At 42.1% G+C, this 18,808-nt stretch overlaps 1 protein-coding gene across 2 annotated transcripts in view; it reads right to left on the bottom strand.

Annotated features, from left to right (window-relative positions):
• The window catches only part of DLEC1 (DLEC1 cilia and flagella associated protein), a 691,969-nt gene that overhangs the window by 128,434 nt on the left and 544,727 nt on the right, over positions 1-18,808 (bottom strand). For both annotated transcript variants that reach the window (XM_078665272.1, XM_078665271.1), the window contains 2 exons: positions 4,788-4,882; positions 4,286-4,376 (listed from right to left, as the gene is read on the bottom strand). In XM_078665272.1, the coding sequence (XP_078521398.1) occupies positions 4,286-4,376; positions 4,788-4,882 (186 nt within the window). The remainder of the gene's footprint in view (positions 1-4,285; positions 4,377-4,787; positions 4,883-18,808) is intronic.

Below are 18,808 nucleotides of genomic sequence, written 5' to 3' on the forward strand. Positions count from 1 at the left end.
TACATCACTAGGTGGAGGGACAGCTCTACAAATAGCCTGATCCGTACAAAGGACCTTAGTTATTTCTACCCCTCAAATGGTCCTGGGCTAAACATTAGGTATCCTCACCTTCCGGGGGAACAGAGAGGGTCTTATACTCACACTAACCAATATCAAAACTGGCATAATGTAGGCAATACCAGCCACCATAATATGGGTGACCAATTATATCCAGGTCAGGCTATATCTTGGAATTATAGAACTACAGATTATTCTACAATGTACCCAGAGAGTAGGGAAGGTTTACATCAGGTACCTCAACAGGAATACCCCTACTTCCCTAATATGAACAACCAGTACAACGTTCTAATTTCAAACAGATTTCATGCCTTCTATGACCAGTGTGACTTGGAGGGGGTTGATTGACTATCTGAATCACAAATTTCCTGCGCACATAAAGACATTGTAAATTGTGAGCTGATACTCGGCAAAAGTAACGGTACAAAGGGTTTAAATGATTCTGATATTATTAACAGCTTATCAACAACTGAGCAAATGGGTTTAGATATAAGATCCCCAGTTGAGAGCACACCTCTACAAAATAGATCAGAGCCGCTTACAGACTATGAAGAAGCTCCCAGTCGCGAACTATCTAATGCAGAACAACATCACAACGTATCGGTAGAACAGGTAGTCACTAGAACAGAGCCTATTTTCCCAAAAGCTGCTAAATCCGTAAATGCAAACATAGACTTAAATGCTACAAGTCTGGTTTCCTGGAATACGGCAGGCCTGGCCGATAAAATCTGTGACCCCACTTGGCTGTCTTTCGTTAAACAACACGTAGTGATATGTCTGCAAGAGACCTGGCTGGTAGATAAAAAATTCGCTCACATTGAGGGATACCAACGTTTTTTCAATCCAGCAGAACCCTCAAGTAGCGGGAGAGCAAAGGGGGGTTTGGCAATTTATATAAGTTTGGCTCTTACACATCAAAAAACCATTCGTCACACAGGAAATAGGAATTTCCAAGTACTTGAGTTAAAAAGGGGTAAATATACCCTGACTTTGATCAATTTTTATAATGCATCTAATCAGTTTGGAGAATGTAACCTACTACACCTGAATGACTTTCTGAGTGACAATAAGGGGAATTTGTCGAGTAAATTGCTGATTGCCGGAGACTTTAATACACATCCCTGTGGGAATCCTGGAGAGACGCCCATGGGTTATTTAGGGTGCAACAGCATAAAAGGATTTCACTTTGAGCACTCGCGGCGTGGAACACAGCTTAACAACATGATGGATAAATATAATCTAGTTGCTGCTATGTCTGAGACAGCGGAGCATACACTCTTCCAAGTCCCTACGTATAAAGGCAACTTAAATGGGTCATATATAGACCATATTCTATTATCCACGGACCTTGCGAATTTTGTCTCGGATTTACGCATTCAATGGAATGCCCATAGCGATCATAACCCGATTTCCATTAATGTTGGTGGAGGCATTCTTGAATTGCGAAAGTACAGTGAAAGCCATGGAACTATAAAGTCTATAAATGGAAAGCGCCGCTTAAAATGGACTATGGTGGACTGTGATAATTTGTATACATCGATAAATAACCTTTGTAGTTTTGATCTCTCAATCTGTGTGTCACCCACATCATCTCCTGGCCAAACTTTGTCTGCTTTTGAGGGGGTCGTTGCAACAGTAGGGTCTTTGTTAACGGTGCCAGCAAGAGGGCGTATTGGAAATAATCCAAAATGGTTTGATCACTCTTGCTCTAAGGCCAACAGAGACCTTAAGACAGCCGTAAAAGCTAGACCTAGAGACCCGGCCTGTATCAAAGCCATGCGTATACAATATAAAAAATGCCTCGAAATACGGAAAAAAGAGGTTAAGGCAAGTACTTGGGAGTCTCTCCTAGACCCGAAAATTTTGGGTAATAGTGCCAGGTTCTGGGAAATCATCAACAAACCTTTGTTTGATGACCCAAGTAATTTGGCCCTTGGCACAAATATTCCTGAGGAAGACTGGGTTACTCATTTTAGCACCATTTTTTAAAAGTAATAAGCCCCAGGCAGAATATTCTTTTATTACTCCAATGGAGAACTTTTTGCACTTTACAGCTAATGAGATTGAAATAGGTATTAAAGGCCTAACTTGTAATAAGGCCCCTGGGCCTGATGGCCTTTCCCCGGATCTCTTTAAATCCCTGCCATCACTTTGGGCCCCAGTCCTTACCGCTGTAAACAATGCGGCGGCGGCGGCTGGTTGCCCAACGTCATGGGGGATTTCTACTATAGTACCTGTATTTAAAAAAGGAGATCGTAGTAGTCCACTTTGCTACAGACCAATATTTTTAATCAATTCCGTAGCAAAAGTGGTAGGGGGCGTAATTTTAAATAGATTAAAAACTTGGGCAGATGAAAATAATATAATCTCCCCAATTCAATATGGCTTCAGGCCTGGTCATTCAACGATTACCCAGTGCCTGAACCTGTATATGATTATAGGGAAATATACCATGGCCAGAGAAGGTACAATCCACATGGCATTCATGGATCTATCGTCGGATTTCGACTGTGTAGACCGAGGTAGATTATGGGATGTCATGGCAAAAATGGGCATAGAGCAGAATCTGATTAATTTTCTAGCCGACATGCATTCTGACACACGAGCAAATGTCAGATATACACAAGATTTAAAAGTAACAAGGGAATTTGGAATACATCGGGGCGTTCGCCAAGGGTGTATTTTAGCCCCATTCCTCTTCAACCTGTACATCAATGACTTAGAACAGTACCTCTTAGACACGGGAGTCGATTACCCCTATGTAGGCCGGAAAGGATTGCCGGTACTGCTTTATGCGGACGACGCAGTCCTGATTTCCAGGACTGCAGCAGGCCTACAAACCCTGTTAAAAGCATTTCATGACTTCATGTACTCACGGGACTTGAGTATTAATATTTCAAAGTCCTATGTCATGAAGGTAGGCTTGGGGTATAAAAAATCAAATATCTTTAATGTTAATGGGGAAAAAATTCCAGTGACTAAGACATTCTCTTATCTGGGTGTCCTCTTGGACCATCAGTTAAATTGGGGACCCGCTGTACAGAGGAAAATGGGAGAGGTAACAAGGGCTAATGCAGCCATACTTGATTTTGCAAGAAAAATGGGAAATACCCCAGTGGTTGCACTGCTCCAATTGTACAAAGCAAAAAGTATATCTATTGCGTGTTATGGCAGTGAGTTATGGGGGTTTACTTCTTCCAGAGGTCTGGAAGTTACAGAAAATAACTTCCTAAAACGTGTTCTGAGGGTACCAAGGGGCACTGGTAACTTCTCTGTTCATGAAGAACTGGGTATGCCATACCTAAGCGACAGTTTAGCCGTAAATCCTATACACTGTTGGCTAAACTGCTGGGTAAATACTGAAATACCCCTTACCCAACAAATTCTAAAAGAAGCAATAACATGGGAAAATGGGTCTAAAGTCCACTGGCTCAAATATATTAGAAAATGTTTAATTGAACTAGGGCGCCCTGATCTTTTTGTAACCCCAGAACTTACTAGAAAATCTGATGTTACCTCTGTGAAGAAGTCATTTATTTCTTTTAGGTACTTAGCCCGGGAGGAGGCCGAATTCAAGAAAGACAGTGTACGGAAACAGGTACTTGTAAAAACTTCTGTGCACATGGAACCGTACCTGTCATGGCCCCTGTCAGGCTATGACCGTTTTTGCCCTCGAGGTTTCGCCTAGACTTATTTCATCTTCTACTGGCAGTACCAAGGGGGGCCCATCGAGGCCAAGTGTTGCCATCTTGCGGCTGCGACGATAAGTCTCCGCAAGACTTGGCACACTTTTTATTCATCTGCCCTTTTTACTTGGTACCACGGAAATTATACCTAAAACCAATACTCAAACAGCTGAACTTTGTACAAATTCGACCAGCACTTTATTATCTCCAACTATTAAGTAGTGATTGCACTTTGTTTGTATGTAGTTTTTTAAAACTTGCGATCAAATTCAGGAAAAGCATGGAGGGATAATTGTGTCTCTGTCGAGAGTTTTTCCTTTAATAAGTTTAACTATTTAAAAGCCTTTTTTACTGTGTATTCTGCCTGTAAACTTTTACTTCATGTGATTTTTGTAATATATGAATTATATGCATTAATTGTAATTTTATTGAAATGTGCTTTTATGGATGTTACTATGAACATTCGAATAAAGTTCTTTTGACTTTGACTATCTATCCCCAACAAAATTAACAGAAAAAGCAAAAAGATGATTCATACTTACTTCACAAATGGGTTCATTGGGTATTAAATCACTTGCAACTGAATAAAACACCATTCCTTCATCATCATCGTCATCCACGTCAATTGTTAACCTAAAAAAGAAAAAGTCCAAAACCTTTATAATCAGCCATGCTCTTATCTTAAAATGTAAGAAATTAAAGAGTTTCTGTTTTTCTCATCATATTCAGTGACGAGCATGTTAAAATTGTTTAGTATTCCCTTATTCTACTAATCTGTCTCTCTGCCACACATAGTTACATGAAGTCTTTACTTCTAACAAGTCAGAAGGGGAATCATGGCAGCCATTTTCTAAGCAAGTTTGTGCACATCCATAAAAGTCATTTTTGGACAATATTTCCATCCGCTAATGGCTATGAGTTCCTTCACACTTTGCCAGTCAGCTCATTTTATTATTGAGCACAAGCCTAACACTTTGCCAGTTCAACTTCCCTTGACACAATAACAGAAATGTCCTCCTGAATATATTTGAAACATTTACTCACAGGGCAGGTTTTACAAAACCTTGAAGGTCAAGCCTTATAGGCTCTAATGAATATCCTTGAGCGCGGTTCACTTTTCCTGGAATCCTTTGTGCAATCTGAAAAAAACAGCGAAAGTAATTTCATGATCCAACTAAAACTTCATAAAACTATTTTCTTCATAATTGTTTACCAAAATTACACATATTTATACTGGACAAATACTCAAAACGGCTCATAAAGTACATATTTTCCGGAAAATGGCAAAACATGTATCATTCTGAAAGCAAATATTTATGCTAAATGTTAATTTTAATCAAATGTTATTATTTAATACAATGATAAAAGAGGAACTTAAGAAGGCAACAATGAATAATTTGGTGCCCTTCAAAGTTCATTATCAACAATGTGTTTTTTTCCCATTTGAATGCAAATTTTCAAACAAAAAGTATGTGAGGTTTCAGATTAGTTGGTGGAAAGACAAGCCAGCAGAACAGGGATGCAGCTATGAGAATGGAAAAGAAGTTACATAACATTTCATATGAAGATAGTAGCCAATGTTTATTTTCAAACAATTAACTAAGACCTCCTGGATGATCTCCACTTGAATTATATATTGGAAATAAAGGAGTTCAATGTTTTCTCTTCCTGCATGCAAATTCGTTTCCTCTGAAAAGTGTAGTTTAATGGGAGCCTTGAAAGTTAATTCTTTGCAGATGCTTGCATGCCTGTTTTTACCTTCTCTTCTTTGTCTATCAGATGGGATGTAATGCTTGATTTGGAATTCATTGAAAAAACGAGAACTGTAAAAATATAAATTGAAGTTGAATATGCAAAATGCTGTGGTTTTAATAAAAATATTGGTGAGGATTTTCTGCATAATGGTAAGAGCGCCATCCAGTGATCGATGTCACAAGTGGTCTCAAAACTAATGCCAACATCATCAAACAAAGGAACATTCTGGAATGCTTATTTTTATGTGATTGTTAGTGATGCAATACTGGTTAAATAGAACTGTGTTTACTCTAAGCCGGTTGACCACTTTAAAAGCTGCAGTTTTGTTCATGCTAAAGGTCATGTATGTTCAAACAAATTTGTTTGACTTTTGTGGGATAATCCATTAAAGAGTGGGGTTCTAGCTCCATTTTTTCACATTTCCAGCACCTACACCTTGAGGATAATAAAAACATCCATATGATTAAGTCCGGTTCCCCTAATGATTTTGCTCTGCATACATTTGCAGTATGATAAGGTAGTCCCTAGTGCCCCAGCTTCTCTTTCTATGTGCAACTCTTCTATTGAATTAATGGCAGTCCGACAGTTCTGAAAGGATGCAGTGCTTGCTATGGAAGAAAGAAAGTCCCTTATTCTTACGGATCTATTTCTCTTCTCCCTTTTCCATCCACGATCACTGGAAGAGAAATTAACATTCAGCTCTCCTCCCTCATTGAGCGCAATAACATTCTGATGCCTCACTACAAGGAAGGGAGCCTGCTTTACTGGTTGTCACAGATGACATCCGAATGTCGTTAGCACGGGGCAGCATTGTGCTTATTTTGTTAAAGACATTAGCACTGCTTTAAATGTTGTTTCCTATGCTCTACACTGTTCTAGGTTCCACACAGTAGATCATGATCAATCATTAAAGTGACTTTCGCCCTCCTGACAAACCATTCTCAATTGTTTTTTTTCATGCCTTGCTGTTCAAAGGCTATGCCCTTAGTGTGTGAAGTCCCTTAAGTTTCCTCACTAAGGTCAGCATTTTTTAACATATACGTGATGCCAATATCTGATCTAATCAGCAGCTAGGCCCTTTCTCTAATGTCCTAAGCAGATGGTACTCCGATTACAGTCTTGTTTGTGGAATAATCCATTGCTTCCGTCCAAAAATGTAATTACTGTATGTTATGGTAACATGGATGAAAAGGTGCTGGGGTTTAACTGTCTACTTTGTGGATCTTCACAGCAGAGCACATTTGACAAGTACAGGGCCAGGGGAGGCCATTCAGAGACTTTTCTGTTCCCCAACAGACTTGTTGTAAGGAAATTGTTTGCACAATTGGGCTATGTTCTGTTGTTGGACACACTGGTTTGCGTTTCTAGTTTTTCATTATTGTAGTTAGACATGGAGTAGCGACACACGGGGGTTGGGAGGGGGACGAGCTAGTAACGGAGAGGTCTGGCTGCCCGTATAAATGACTTTTTTTTTTTTTTTTTTAAACCTTTATTGACATCAAAAGGAAAGACAAGTCGAGGCCTACAACCAAGCCGGCCGGCCGCATTGTGCAAGATAATCAGGAGTCACCAGGCAAATATTACATAATCAATCAATACAAAGCAGAGGCCGTACATTCGCAGAAGGGGAGAAGAGATACAGAAACCAAAGGGCTAAAACACAGGAGTAAAGAAGGCTTAATTTTATAATATGGGGAGAAGACATATGACAGGCTCACTTTCAATACGGAGGCATCCGATATCCCAAACCAACCTCAACATTAATAAGGGGGCATGGGGGCAAAATATCGGGGGGACAATACAGTGCATTCAAGAAAATCAGGATACGGGAAACACAATCAGCCCCTGAGCATTATCCTCGTAACATGCCCGCCGCCCAAGACACTACCAAGCCAGAACAGAGGGATCGGAAAAACAATGCATCAAAACCAGCCCGTCATAGTAACCTCTGGGACACAGGAAGGAAAAAAAAAGGGGGGGGGACGAAGCGGGGAAGAGGAAGACAAAGGAAAATGGAGGGAAGACAAAATAAAACAATAAAAAGAAAATAGGAAAATATGAAGAACGAAAGGAAGAGGACACGCCGACACAGGCCCCCCGTGGCGGGAAGACAGGAGACAAAAGGAGTAGCGGCCCAAGTGGGGGTATGGCGATCGGGAAGAAAGACAGCCGAAACATAGCAGGAGGATTAACGACGCCACACCCCCCACCCGAAACACACCATAGGAGGTCGGGACAGACGTGGCCTCTTGAAAAAGAGATACAAAAGGGCCATAGAACCAGAAGACAAACAAAAATAGTGCCCAACCCACCCGTCCCACCCTGCACCCCTGTAGAAGGCTATGGCCCACCCTTCAAACAGCGTGCCTGTCGCCCTAAACCAGAACCCGAAATATAGCGAAAAGTAAGAAAGAAGAAAGAGACAAAAAGGCAACAAAAGCAGAGAAAAGAAGACAGGAGGGAGGAGCAGAATAAACATAATCCGAGCGGGCGGCCGCAGCCCTCCGCCCAACCAGACAAGCACAGTCAAAAACAGACCAGGACGACACCCCATCACGTGCCACAAAACTTTAGGAGAAGGCGACCTCCCATCTTTCTACGATTAAAAACAATTATGCTACTAAATCGTATACCGGGAATCAAACTGAAGTCGTACATTTCACCCCCAACCCTTTCGAGCGACAAACCCCACCCACCAAATGGCAATGTAAAACCACATACTAAATACTAAATCAGCATATAATCGAGTGGAATGGTGACTAGCATAGTTACGTGGGGGGTAGATAGATCCACAAGGGAGCAATAGTCCAAACAGAAAGTATCGATGCATCAAATATCGCAGCACGATCAATGAAAAACAGGAGGTCAGGTGCGACACTGGAGCGGGCGAGGTGGCCCCAATTATAGACACAGGCAAAGTCATCGAAGCAGGCACAGGAGGCAGTCCACCAATAGTTTCAGGCAACAATGTCGAACAGGGTCGCAGTACAGCATCCAAGTCCCCGGGGTCCGAACCTTGAAAAGCAGGGCGCTCCAAAGTCACCGACACACTACACGATCTTCGATCAGTGGCGGAGACACTCAAGTCAATCGAGGGGGGCGAGGCAATGAAGTCTTCGAAACAAGAGGGCGACAAGAAGCAATGGCCGCCCAAAATGGTGGCAGATCATGGCGTACCCACCGAGACGCCCATGGCCAGGGAAGCGTGTAGGGATCTCAGGGCTTCCAGGATATCTCTGAGCGTCGGCTCACGTCCACCAGATCCGCTCCCCACACCAAGAGGCAACACGGGCCCGCCGCCACAGGGTGATTCTCGTTTCAGAGGGTCGGCCGCCATTTCGTGAATCAGCCCAAGCGCCGCTCACCAGACCCCCGGAAAGAACAGTTCTCAAATGTAGGACTTTACAAGCTCCGGGGGTCCCAGCAAGGGCGGCCTCGATGCCAACAGGATGTCCGCCCAAGACGGGTCTCCGCCAGCACCAGTACCAGTGCCCCAATCAAGCGGAGTCCGGGCCCCGAGGACCAGGGCCGCCGGACAAAGCAGCGGCGGGGAGAGACCCCTTCACAGACTCAGGTCCCAGGGCCTCTCACCCACTGCGGCCGCGCGGCCACCAGGGCAGGCTCGGGTCAGGATCGCCGGGATCTTCGCACATCGGCTCCCAACACTGGGTCTCGCTCTCGGCCGGGGCCGAGAGCCGTCGGATCCCACCGGCCAGGTCCCGGTCCAAGTCTCGCAGAGGCCCCGATCTCTCAGAGGCCACAACTCCGGAGCCACTGCACACCGAGACCCCGGGGTCGGATGGTAAGTACAAACAAGCCGTTATGTTTCCAATGCCCCAAAAATGTGTCGTCCCCGGACAGGATAAAAGACAGGATAGGCAATCAGGACGGAGGGCTGCGGGAGCCGAGCTAAAGGGCGACCATTACGGCCGCGAGCTAGGCTCCTCCCCCGTATAAATGACTCTTATGTCGAGTGGTACTCATGGCAATGGATGCGACCTATAATGTTATTGACCTGGAACATCAGGGGTATGACTATATCCATGATGCAATTAAACAATGGTGAAAGCCTGCACACCTTCAATGTTAATACATTTAAACCACTTGTTAAACAATTTTACGTGGTGCTGTCCCCAAATCCAGACTAGCCCCTGTCAGGTTTATAATACTCAAACAAAAAACAAACAGAACCTGTTCGTGTTAGTGACCCACTATACACTAGCCCTTCCGGTGCTCAATTGTACTTAAATTCTAATCCTCTGAGTACTCAAACGTGTCCATAAGCGCCAGGATACCTCAGGGTAGCAGTGCGCTTTATAAGTACACATAACATAGCATAACATAAAGTACTTCAATAATTATCAACAAGATAATGTCAAAACAAACATTACATATACATATGCAAGCCAGTTTGTTAAACAATTCTTTCTTGTTTTATTTTCTTGTGCTTGTTTTCTTGTTCTCATGATTTCACTGGATTCATTCTACACATGAAGATCCTAGGATATTTACATCTCCCTGGTATTCAAATCTCCCAATGCATTTCGGTAAAATACCTTCATCAGGGGAGTACTGGAAATAATAAAAATACTTCTTGTAACAACTCAAATGACAATATTATTTACAATTAGTACATGGTAATCAGGGGAATGGGATAGAACCTCTTGATCCAACCGATAATGTGCTGGTATTGTTTTTCGTGCTCACTGAAAAAGGTATCCTTAAAGTGCAACAATGCTGTTATGTAAAAGTCACGAGGTGTCTGTGTGTAAAGATAAGTATTCCGTTCACCAAACCCGTGATCTACAGAGCTAACTCCATAAGTGTCAAAACACTCACCTGTAACAAAACGCTAAGAATCTTGAACAAACCAGGAAACTTATACCGCCTAAAAAACATATGAGTACTGTATTCGTACCATACTTGTCACGTAAAATCAACCCTGTGCTCATCAAAACCACCAAATAAAGACCTACTTTAATGTGCCTCGAATGCCCCTCTGCTGGGTAAACGCCCGTGTTCTCAGACCACTGTGTTTCAATCTGGAGAATTCTGTCGACACAAACATGAAACGGAGTAAGGGACAATCGTAATCCCTTATGTACACTGCTTGCCCACTGCTTATCCAGTGACTCCCAGCTTCTACCAGTAATCCCGTAAGCTCATACCTTATCCACAATAGTAGCGTTGTTTGTCACCCCTCGTATCTCGTGGATACCGGCTTCCACATCAGGTGCGCTTGCTCACTAACGTTAACTGTGTGTCACCTTTTTAAAGCAAACGTTGCTTTCATCATACTGGCCTTCGAACAATAAAGGAAGAAAGAAGACTCCTATGGAGAGGCTTCCCACTAATCCTGCCTCTTCAAACATGGTATTTGCCACTAAATGTCTGTTCCTTAGGGTCTCTATGGTCTTGAATATTTTAACTTTATTTAGACACAGAAGACAACAGTGTTCAAGAAAAGTACTCATATATTTAATTCACCCACAGCATTTCCTGATGGGATATAGAGTATTTTTTATTATTATTGTTTGCACACACAGATCTTGATTGACTGGCGAAATGGCGTTTTTAGTTGGTTTAGTGGTTCGAAGTTTTTAAAGCAACTTGAACGGGTAAATTGGACACTGTTGTCTCCTGTGTCTAAATAAAGTTAAAAGATTCAAGACCATAGAGAACAGGGCGCCACCTAGCGCAAGTCGTAGAAACGACTTGTGATGTAAAGCCACGAGTGATAACAACACGGTCGTTTTGAACTGGTACTGGGAGAGAGCCAGTCCTTGCTCAGGTCTGGGAATTTGTTTAGTCAGCTTCCCTTCCAAAACTGCCTCCAAAGCTGCCTCTGATGCAGATGCTGGATGTAGTATTCTATGACATGTCATAGGGTAGAACCTATGACATCATTACTGGGGTCTGTAGAATGTGGGATAGATACTGAGCTGTGGTCGGAAGAAGACGGTCTCCACTGTGTCTCTTCCTGTGGGTGTTAAGCTGTTCTGTTGCCCGAATAAACCAACTTCTCGGAACCCAACTTCTTCTTTGTGTTCATTTACAACACAATTACTGGCGACGTCCGGGATCAACAATATTTCCACAGAACAGCGTTCACATGATCGGCTACCAGTCTAACAAGTTCGTCGGAAATTGACATTACCTCCGTCAATTTTGGGTAACGTACTGCCTTTCAGGAAAGAAAGTTTTTTTTTTTTTGCGGGGGTTTTCCAGATTTTCCCACTATTTTACATTTCACCGCTTACCTGCTTTGACCGTTGTGCCGTTCAAATCGGCCGAGCGTTCCAGTGCAGCTCGAGACGCCTTCATCCATTCGTCATTTTTTGACGTTCGCTTCTCGCTGCATCCCTGGAACGATCCGCAAAGCATTGTGGGAATTACCCTTCAACCCCAGTGACGCGCTGACGTCACGTGCGTGCCGCCATCTTGGGAAACCTTCGTGGATCGCAATTTCTGCCTTAAAGAGTTTTGAAACCACAATTTCTCCTCGAGTGCGCAGTTGTTTTACAACTTATCGTAGGTACTTTATATTTTTTACGTTTTTGATATTTGAATTCAACTTGCTTACAAACAATTTTGAATAAAAAATGTCGAACATTGCTGCCCCCCCTCATTTTCTACAAACAGCCGGAGATCCAAGCATTGAATGGGATTTGTGGTTCCCTATGTTTTTGGCTTATGTAGATGTCCTTGAAAAGGAGGGGTGTTCTGCTAAGCGCAAACTAGCCCTTTTACGACATTGTTTAGGAGGGGCAGGTATTAAAGAATTTGACAATCTCCCTCCGATTGACGATGCTGGAGACATTGATGTTTTCGAAAAAGCCACTAGACAAATGAAAATTCGTTTTGGCAGGAAAATAAATACTGTCATGGAGAGGTTCAAGTTTTATTCTCGCATTCAAAAACAAGATGAGTCCATAGAGGATTATGTCTCAGCGCTACGCTCTTTAGCCTGTTATTGTTCATTTGAAACAATTTCCTACGAACAGGTTCTTAGAGACCAGATCATGATGCGAACCAAACGCAAGAAAATTCAGGAGAGACTTTGGCTTGGTACAGAAACTACTCTCAATGCTGTCATCAACATAGCCAAGGGTATAGAACAGTCTGAGTTGTTCGTATCTGAAATAAGAGGGTCTAATGTCAAACCTTTAGTTCCTGAACCTGAAGTCTCTTTAGTTAAAAACCAATCTAACCCTAATTTTTCTTCCAGGAATGTATTGAAAAAGGATAGTGAGAAAAAATTCGGTGAGGTCAAAAGCTATCCAGACAACAGATTTGTTCAAAGGAAAAATGTTTCTTGTTATCGTTGTGGTAGTCCCAACCATGTTGGCAATTACAAAGGTTGTCCTGCCTGGGACAGAGTATGTGTGAAATGTAAACGTAAAGGTCATTTTGGCAATGTTTGTCGCTCTACACAAAGAGTAAATTATATTTCACAAGAGGAAGAGGAAGTCCTCAATAGCTTCAATTGCATTCTTTCTGTGGATGAAGTTGAACTTGAAGAGTTTCCCTCTTATCCCATTTTGGTAGATGATATGTCCATTGAACTGATGATGGATTCGTGTTCACGGTATTCTATCATTGGTTTAGATTTGTTTAAACGTTTTTGGGATAATAGAGAGCTTTGTGTCCCTGACATTCATCCTGGAGGTTACTCAGGGAAGAAAATAGATTTGGAGGGATACTTCTGGGCCAAGCTTCAAGTTAAAGATCGAATCACTAATGGGAAAGTGTACGTAGCCACCAAAGGTGTAGCTATTTTAGGGTGGCCACACCAACGTGAGTTAGGCATCAAACTGAATCCTAATGCTAACCCTCCCGTGTGTTTTATAGAGCCAGAAGTGAACTTACTTTCTGATTTGAATGATCCTTGTTTTGTCAGTAATATTAAAAACAAGTTTCCTGATGTTTTCAAAGATATTCTTGGCAAGTACACAGATTTCAAACATAGGATAATACTTAATGAAAATGCTGTACCAGTTAGACACAGAGTAAGGAACGTCCCTTTAGCTTACAGGGATAAGCTCAAAGGAATTCTAGATGATCTTGTTTTAAAACATATCATTGAACCAATTGAGTCTTCCCCTTGGGTTTCCCCCGTTGTTTTGTCACTCAAGAGTTCTGGAGATCTCCGCCTATGTGTGGACCTCCGCAGTCTCAACCAGGAAATATGGGTTGATAAACATCCCTTACCTAATATTCATGAATTGATTTCCTCTCTGTCTGGTGCCACAGTATTTTCTACAATAGACTTGGCGAGTGCATATCATCAAGTGGAGCTACATGAAGAGTCTAGGAAGTTAACAGCATTTGTTACTCCAGAGGGCATGTTTCAATATTTGAGAATGCCTTTTGGACTAGCTAGTGCCGCCTCCGTCTTTCAGAGATTGATGAGGGATGTACTCAAAAATTGTAGTGGGGCAGTGGCTTTCCAAGATGACATTTTGATTTTTGGTAAAGATTGTAACGAACATGATTCTAATTTGTATTCTGTTTTGAATTGTATCCAAGGGAAAGGCTTAACCTTAAAATTTTCAAAATGTAAGTTCAGACAGTCCAAAGTTGAGTACTTAGGCCATGAGATTTCGAAAAATGGTATTAAACCCAAACTCAACCATGTTAAGAGTATTATGTCAGCTCCCATCCCCACTTCCAAAGAACAGTTGCTGTCTTTTCTTGGTCTCACTGAATTCTATGGGAAATTTGTACAGAATTATTCCATGTTAGTTCATCCTTTACGCTCCTTGCTCAAGAAACAAGCAAAATTCGTATGGGGTAAAGACCAACAAGAGTCTTTTGATGTACTTAAGAGTAAGATTGTCTGTGCACCTTTTCTTAAACCATTTTCAGTTGATAAAGAATGTATACTTTGTGTCGATGCCAGCAATATAGGTCTAGGTGCTGTTTTAATGCAGAAGGACAATTCAGGTGAATATGTTGTCTCCTATGCTTCCAGATCTCTTCGTGGCTCTGAAGTTAATTATTCCACGATAGAGAGGGAGTTACTTGCGTGTACCTGGGCCACTCAACATTTCCGTCAGTTTATTTGGGGTACCAAATTCTCACTAAGGACTGATCACAAGCCATTGGTCACCATGCTATCTGCTGGTGGTGGTAGAACTCTCACTGCTCGTTTAGCGAGGCTTGCCGCAAAGTTACAGGAATATCGCTGTGTTGTTACTTATGTCCCTGGTCGTCTTAATGTCCACGCAGACTGCATGTCTCGCTTTCCTGCTAAAGATTGTCCAGCAGCAGGTTACACTGAAGAATGTGATGTGGCTTTTACTATGAGTGATATCAACATCATTGTTGGTGATGATCAGTCTAAACTGATCTCGCAGGCTGTTTGGACAAAAGCTTTGGATCAAGATGACGTTTTGAAGGACGTAAGGTTGTTTTTAAACAAAGGTTGGCCCGAAGAGAGGAAACTTAGTGGTGAGTTGGCCTCTTTCTTTAAGGTAAAGGATGAGTTGATGGATAATGGCGAAATGATTTTCAGAGATGATAAAATTATTCCTCCCATAGGCATAAGAGAACTGATTTGTGATCTGGCTCATGAAGGCCATTTAGGGATGTCCTCCACCAAGAGAAGAATTAGAGAATTTTATTGGTGGCCTAGTATGGACAATATGATTGATAAATGGGTAAGGAATTGTTCCCCGTGTTCTTTAAGTGATAAATCTGTGAAACCCATTTCTGTAAGTTCTACCCCTGTGGAGTTTGTTCAGGGTCCGTGGCGCAAATTAGGAGTAGACATTATTGGCCCTTTTAGTTATCAGTCGGGCAAAGAGATGTTTGCCATTGTTCTGGTTGATTATTTCTCCAAGTGGCCGGAATTGAAAATTGTGGAGAAGGTCAATTCTGATGTAATTGTTGAATTCCTTAACAAAGTTTTTTCCAGAGAGGGTTTACCTGAAGAACTCATCACTGATAATGGTCCACAATTTGTTAGCAAAATTTTTTCATCTTTCCTCTCCAGCTGTGGTATCAAACATAAAAGGGTTTCCAACTATTTTCCCCAAGCCAACGGACAGGTTGAACGTTTTAACAGAGTAATTAAGGAATCTTGTCAGTTGGCTTTGCGTAGTGGTTTGAAATGGAGGAAGGCTCTCCAAGCAACCCTTTTGACGTATCGCTTTTCCCCTAATACTGTAACTGGACTTTCTCCCTTTGAAATGTTGCGCTGTAGAAAGCCTGGCTCGAAGCTTATGCCTTGGTGGTTGAGAACAGAGAAAGGTGACTATTTAGAATTAGATTTGGAGGCTGTTAGAGAGAGAGTCAATAAGTATCAAGCAAGAATGTCCCACCACCCAGCACGTAGTGTGAGTTTACCTAAATTAAGTGTTGGTGATTTTGTAAGAGTAAAGTTTGGTGGACAAATCCGCAAAGGATCTCCTAGATGGTCTGGTCCTCTCAGAGTCATTGAAGTTTTCAGCAAAGCTGTTAGGGTGGAAGATGGCAAAATTTGGAATTTGAGACGCATTTCTGTGTGTAGGTCTGATGACTTGAAACGCTTTTCTGGGTGTAGATCTGCTGACTGCGATTCCTCCTTTTCACAACCAGATCTATCGCCTCCTAATGATCCACATTTGGTGAATGACAATTCAGAGCTTTGTGGTACTCACGAAGCTTTTGATCATCTATCTTTGTGTAAGAATGTTAGTTTTGATAATACTACCAATGCTGATGTCCAGGATGGGCCTGCTCTTCGTGGAAATGCAACAAAGAATGTTATTCCTGAGAATCCTGTGTATGTTGATCAGGGTATTGTTGCAGACAAATCTGTTAATATTGACCATTCTAACTTTGCTCTTCCTGCCTGTGACCAAAAGTTAGCTATTTCACGTAGTAGCTCACGTGTTAGATGTCTTCCGATGAAATTTAGGGATTTTGTTCGTTTCTAATTTTTTTAAATTTTTTTTTAGTTTTGTGTTTTATTTCTCTTTTAGTTTTTTTTAAAGGGGGGGAGGTGTGTAGTATTCTATGACATGTCATACGGTAGAACCTATGACATCATTACTGGGGTCTGTAGAATGTGGGATAGATACTGAGCTGTGGTCGGAAGAAGACGGTCTCCACTGTGTCTCTTCCTGTGGGTGTTAAGCTGTTCTGTTGCCCGAATAAACCAACTTCTCGGAACCCAACTTCTTCTTTGTGTTCATTTACAACACTGGACCTGGAGGAACTCTGCAAGTGGAGGAACTGCTGGCGCTGGTCCCTGGCCTTCTGGTTGCACCTCCTCCTCTCGCCTATGTGACGTAACATGATAGCAAGATGCTGGTTCTACAGCATTTTCTGTATCTGTTCATAGCCTTACCAGTAGTGACCACACATACTTTCTCCAAGGAGTTGAGGTTTCTGGTTTTGGATTTGGTTATGTTATGTTAATATATTTTGTGGTATTGAGTATTAACGGGGTAAGCCCAGAAAACTCATGGACCTGGGTCACTAGGTAAGTACAGAAAGGCTGGTCCGAGTTTACACAATTATTCCACTGGTGTTCTATATTACTTCATACAGACGTTCACCATATATACATGTCATTAGTTATAAATTCAACAGAATGAAAAGTACAAATTACAATATTCAAAGTCAGAATTACATTTATTTCTGCAACCCTGTACTGTTATAGATTCTTCATCGAAAAAAAGTTTTTATAGTTTTCAAGGGTTTGTAATGTAATCATAAAGTCATTACATTTATTGGTGCTCTCAGTGAGGAAGGGGAGGGATGTGATAAGGTTTGTGAGGGACAGGGTAAAGGTGGTGTGACATTGATAACATCACATTTAAAATCAAAAAGCCTTTACAATCAGACTAGTATAAATGTTCCCAAATCACATCGCACATAGGTTAGGTGAATCCATCTCATTTGATCCTATGGTGTGTAAAAAATAGGCGTATCTACGTTTCTACCCCCATGTACGCTTAAGGGTTATTCTGGCCCACATGTTGGGGTCTTCATCAGGACGGGCGGAGAGAGCCTAGAATTTAAAAATCTAGCATTAGATGCTTATGGTGAACTTGTTTTGGTATATGGTCAGTATGTAGGGAATACCTACATATGTGCAGCGGTCAACGTCTGAACCGGCGCGTCGTGGGCCTGCGTGGGCTCCTTGGCAATCTGCAAATAAAAATGGAGGAAGGTCTAAGTTGAATACAATGGCACAACTGCCATGTAGTAAGATGTGATGGGACTGGGAGACTTACTTGGACACTGCTCCTATGCTTGAGCATGTAGTATCTTGTCGAATCAATAGGGTCTCACTTTCCAAATTCGGTGCACATCTGGCACGAATCTGAGGAATCAAAAATAATATACATTGTACGGGCTGGTGTTATACCTTGGGGAACACAAAATGACATAACAGGCTGATAAGCCCGAAGGTGCACAATGGTGGCAACCGGTAAATTTATATAGCAGCACTCATCGTGGATTTGAAAACAAGGAAGGGGGCCCGCAGTGTAAGAAAGAATGGACTAAATCCTTAACACTTTCATCGGGAACCATAATTAAGTTTTAAATAGTCGGGGTCAAATTGGGTAAGAATCGAGCAGATTAGAGGAAATTCTGCGATCATCAGACGTGTGTAATGGCAGAATCGTGGTTTGCAAAGGGGTTGAAGTGAGTAGCGAGATCCGTTTCTTACCTGATCGGCGAAGGCTCAGCCGTCAGTGCGAAGCACTCCCTGTCCGTATCTGGAGCTGCTCGCGGTGCCGCTGCTCAATGCTAGTTAAAAAGGGCTCGGCAAGGCGGGACCAATCCCCTGCCAGTATTACATTTCACCGTCATCGATGATGGCATGTGATCAAGGGGTTGTCTTAAAAGATGCTTACTTGGATTAAGGGAGCTACGGCGAAGGTTTAATATCCCAAACAGGCTGTAGTGAAAAAAGAAGTCTGTTGTGTACGTAAGTTACAAGGCTTTACACATTAGTATCGGTACCATTCTATGAAGATAGCAAAACAAACCCATGACATATCTGGCAGCCCGGGCAGATCATTGCCTGTTCCTGGAGGTGCCTAAGTTGGAAGATTACGCTTATTCAAAACACCCAAGTTACAGAGAAATACGTCATTGAAGGTATACAAATGAGCCTATACATTCACAAAATTTATCAAGAAGTCCTGGTTGGTGGTTACCTTATCATAGAAGTGCCCCAATGGAAGAAATATATTTTTACAAAGTACAATTGAGACATACCAGGTTTCATTGAAAATGAATAAAGGCCTATGTACTATCCCCATTGTAAATACTTGCAGGAATACTACTCATGTATTAGAAGACCAAAC

The sequence above is a fragment of the Lissotriton helveticus genome, chromosome 10, assembly GCF_964261635.1.
Source record: "Lissotriton helveticus chromosome 10, aLisHel1.1, whole genome shotgun sequence".
NCBI classification, from domain to species: Eukaryota; Metazoa; Chordata; class Amphibia; order Caudata; family Salamandridae; genus Lissotriton; species Lissotriton helveticus.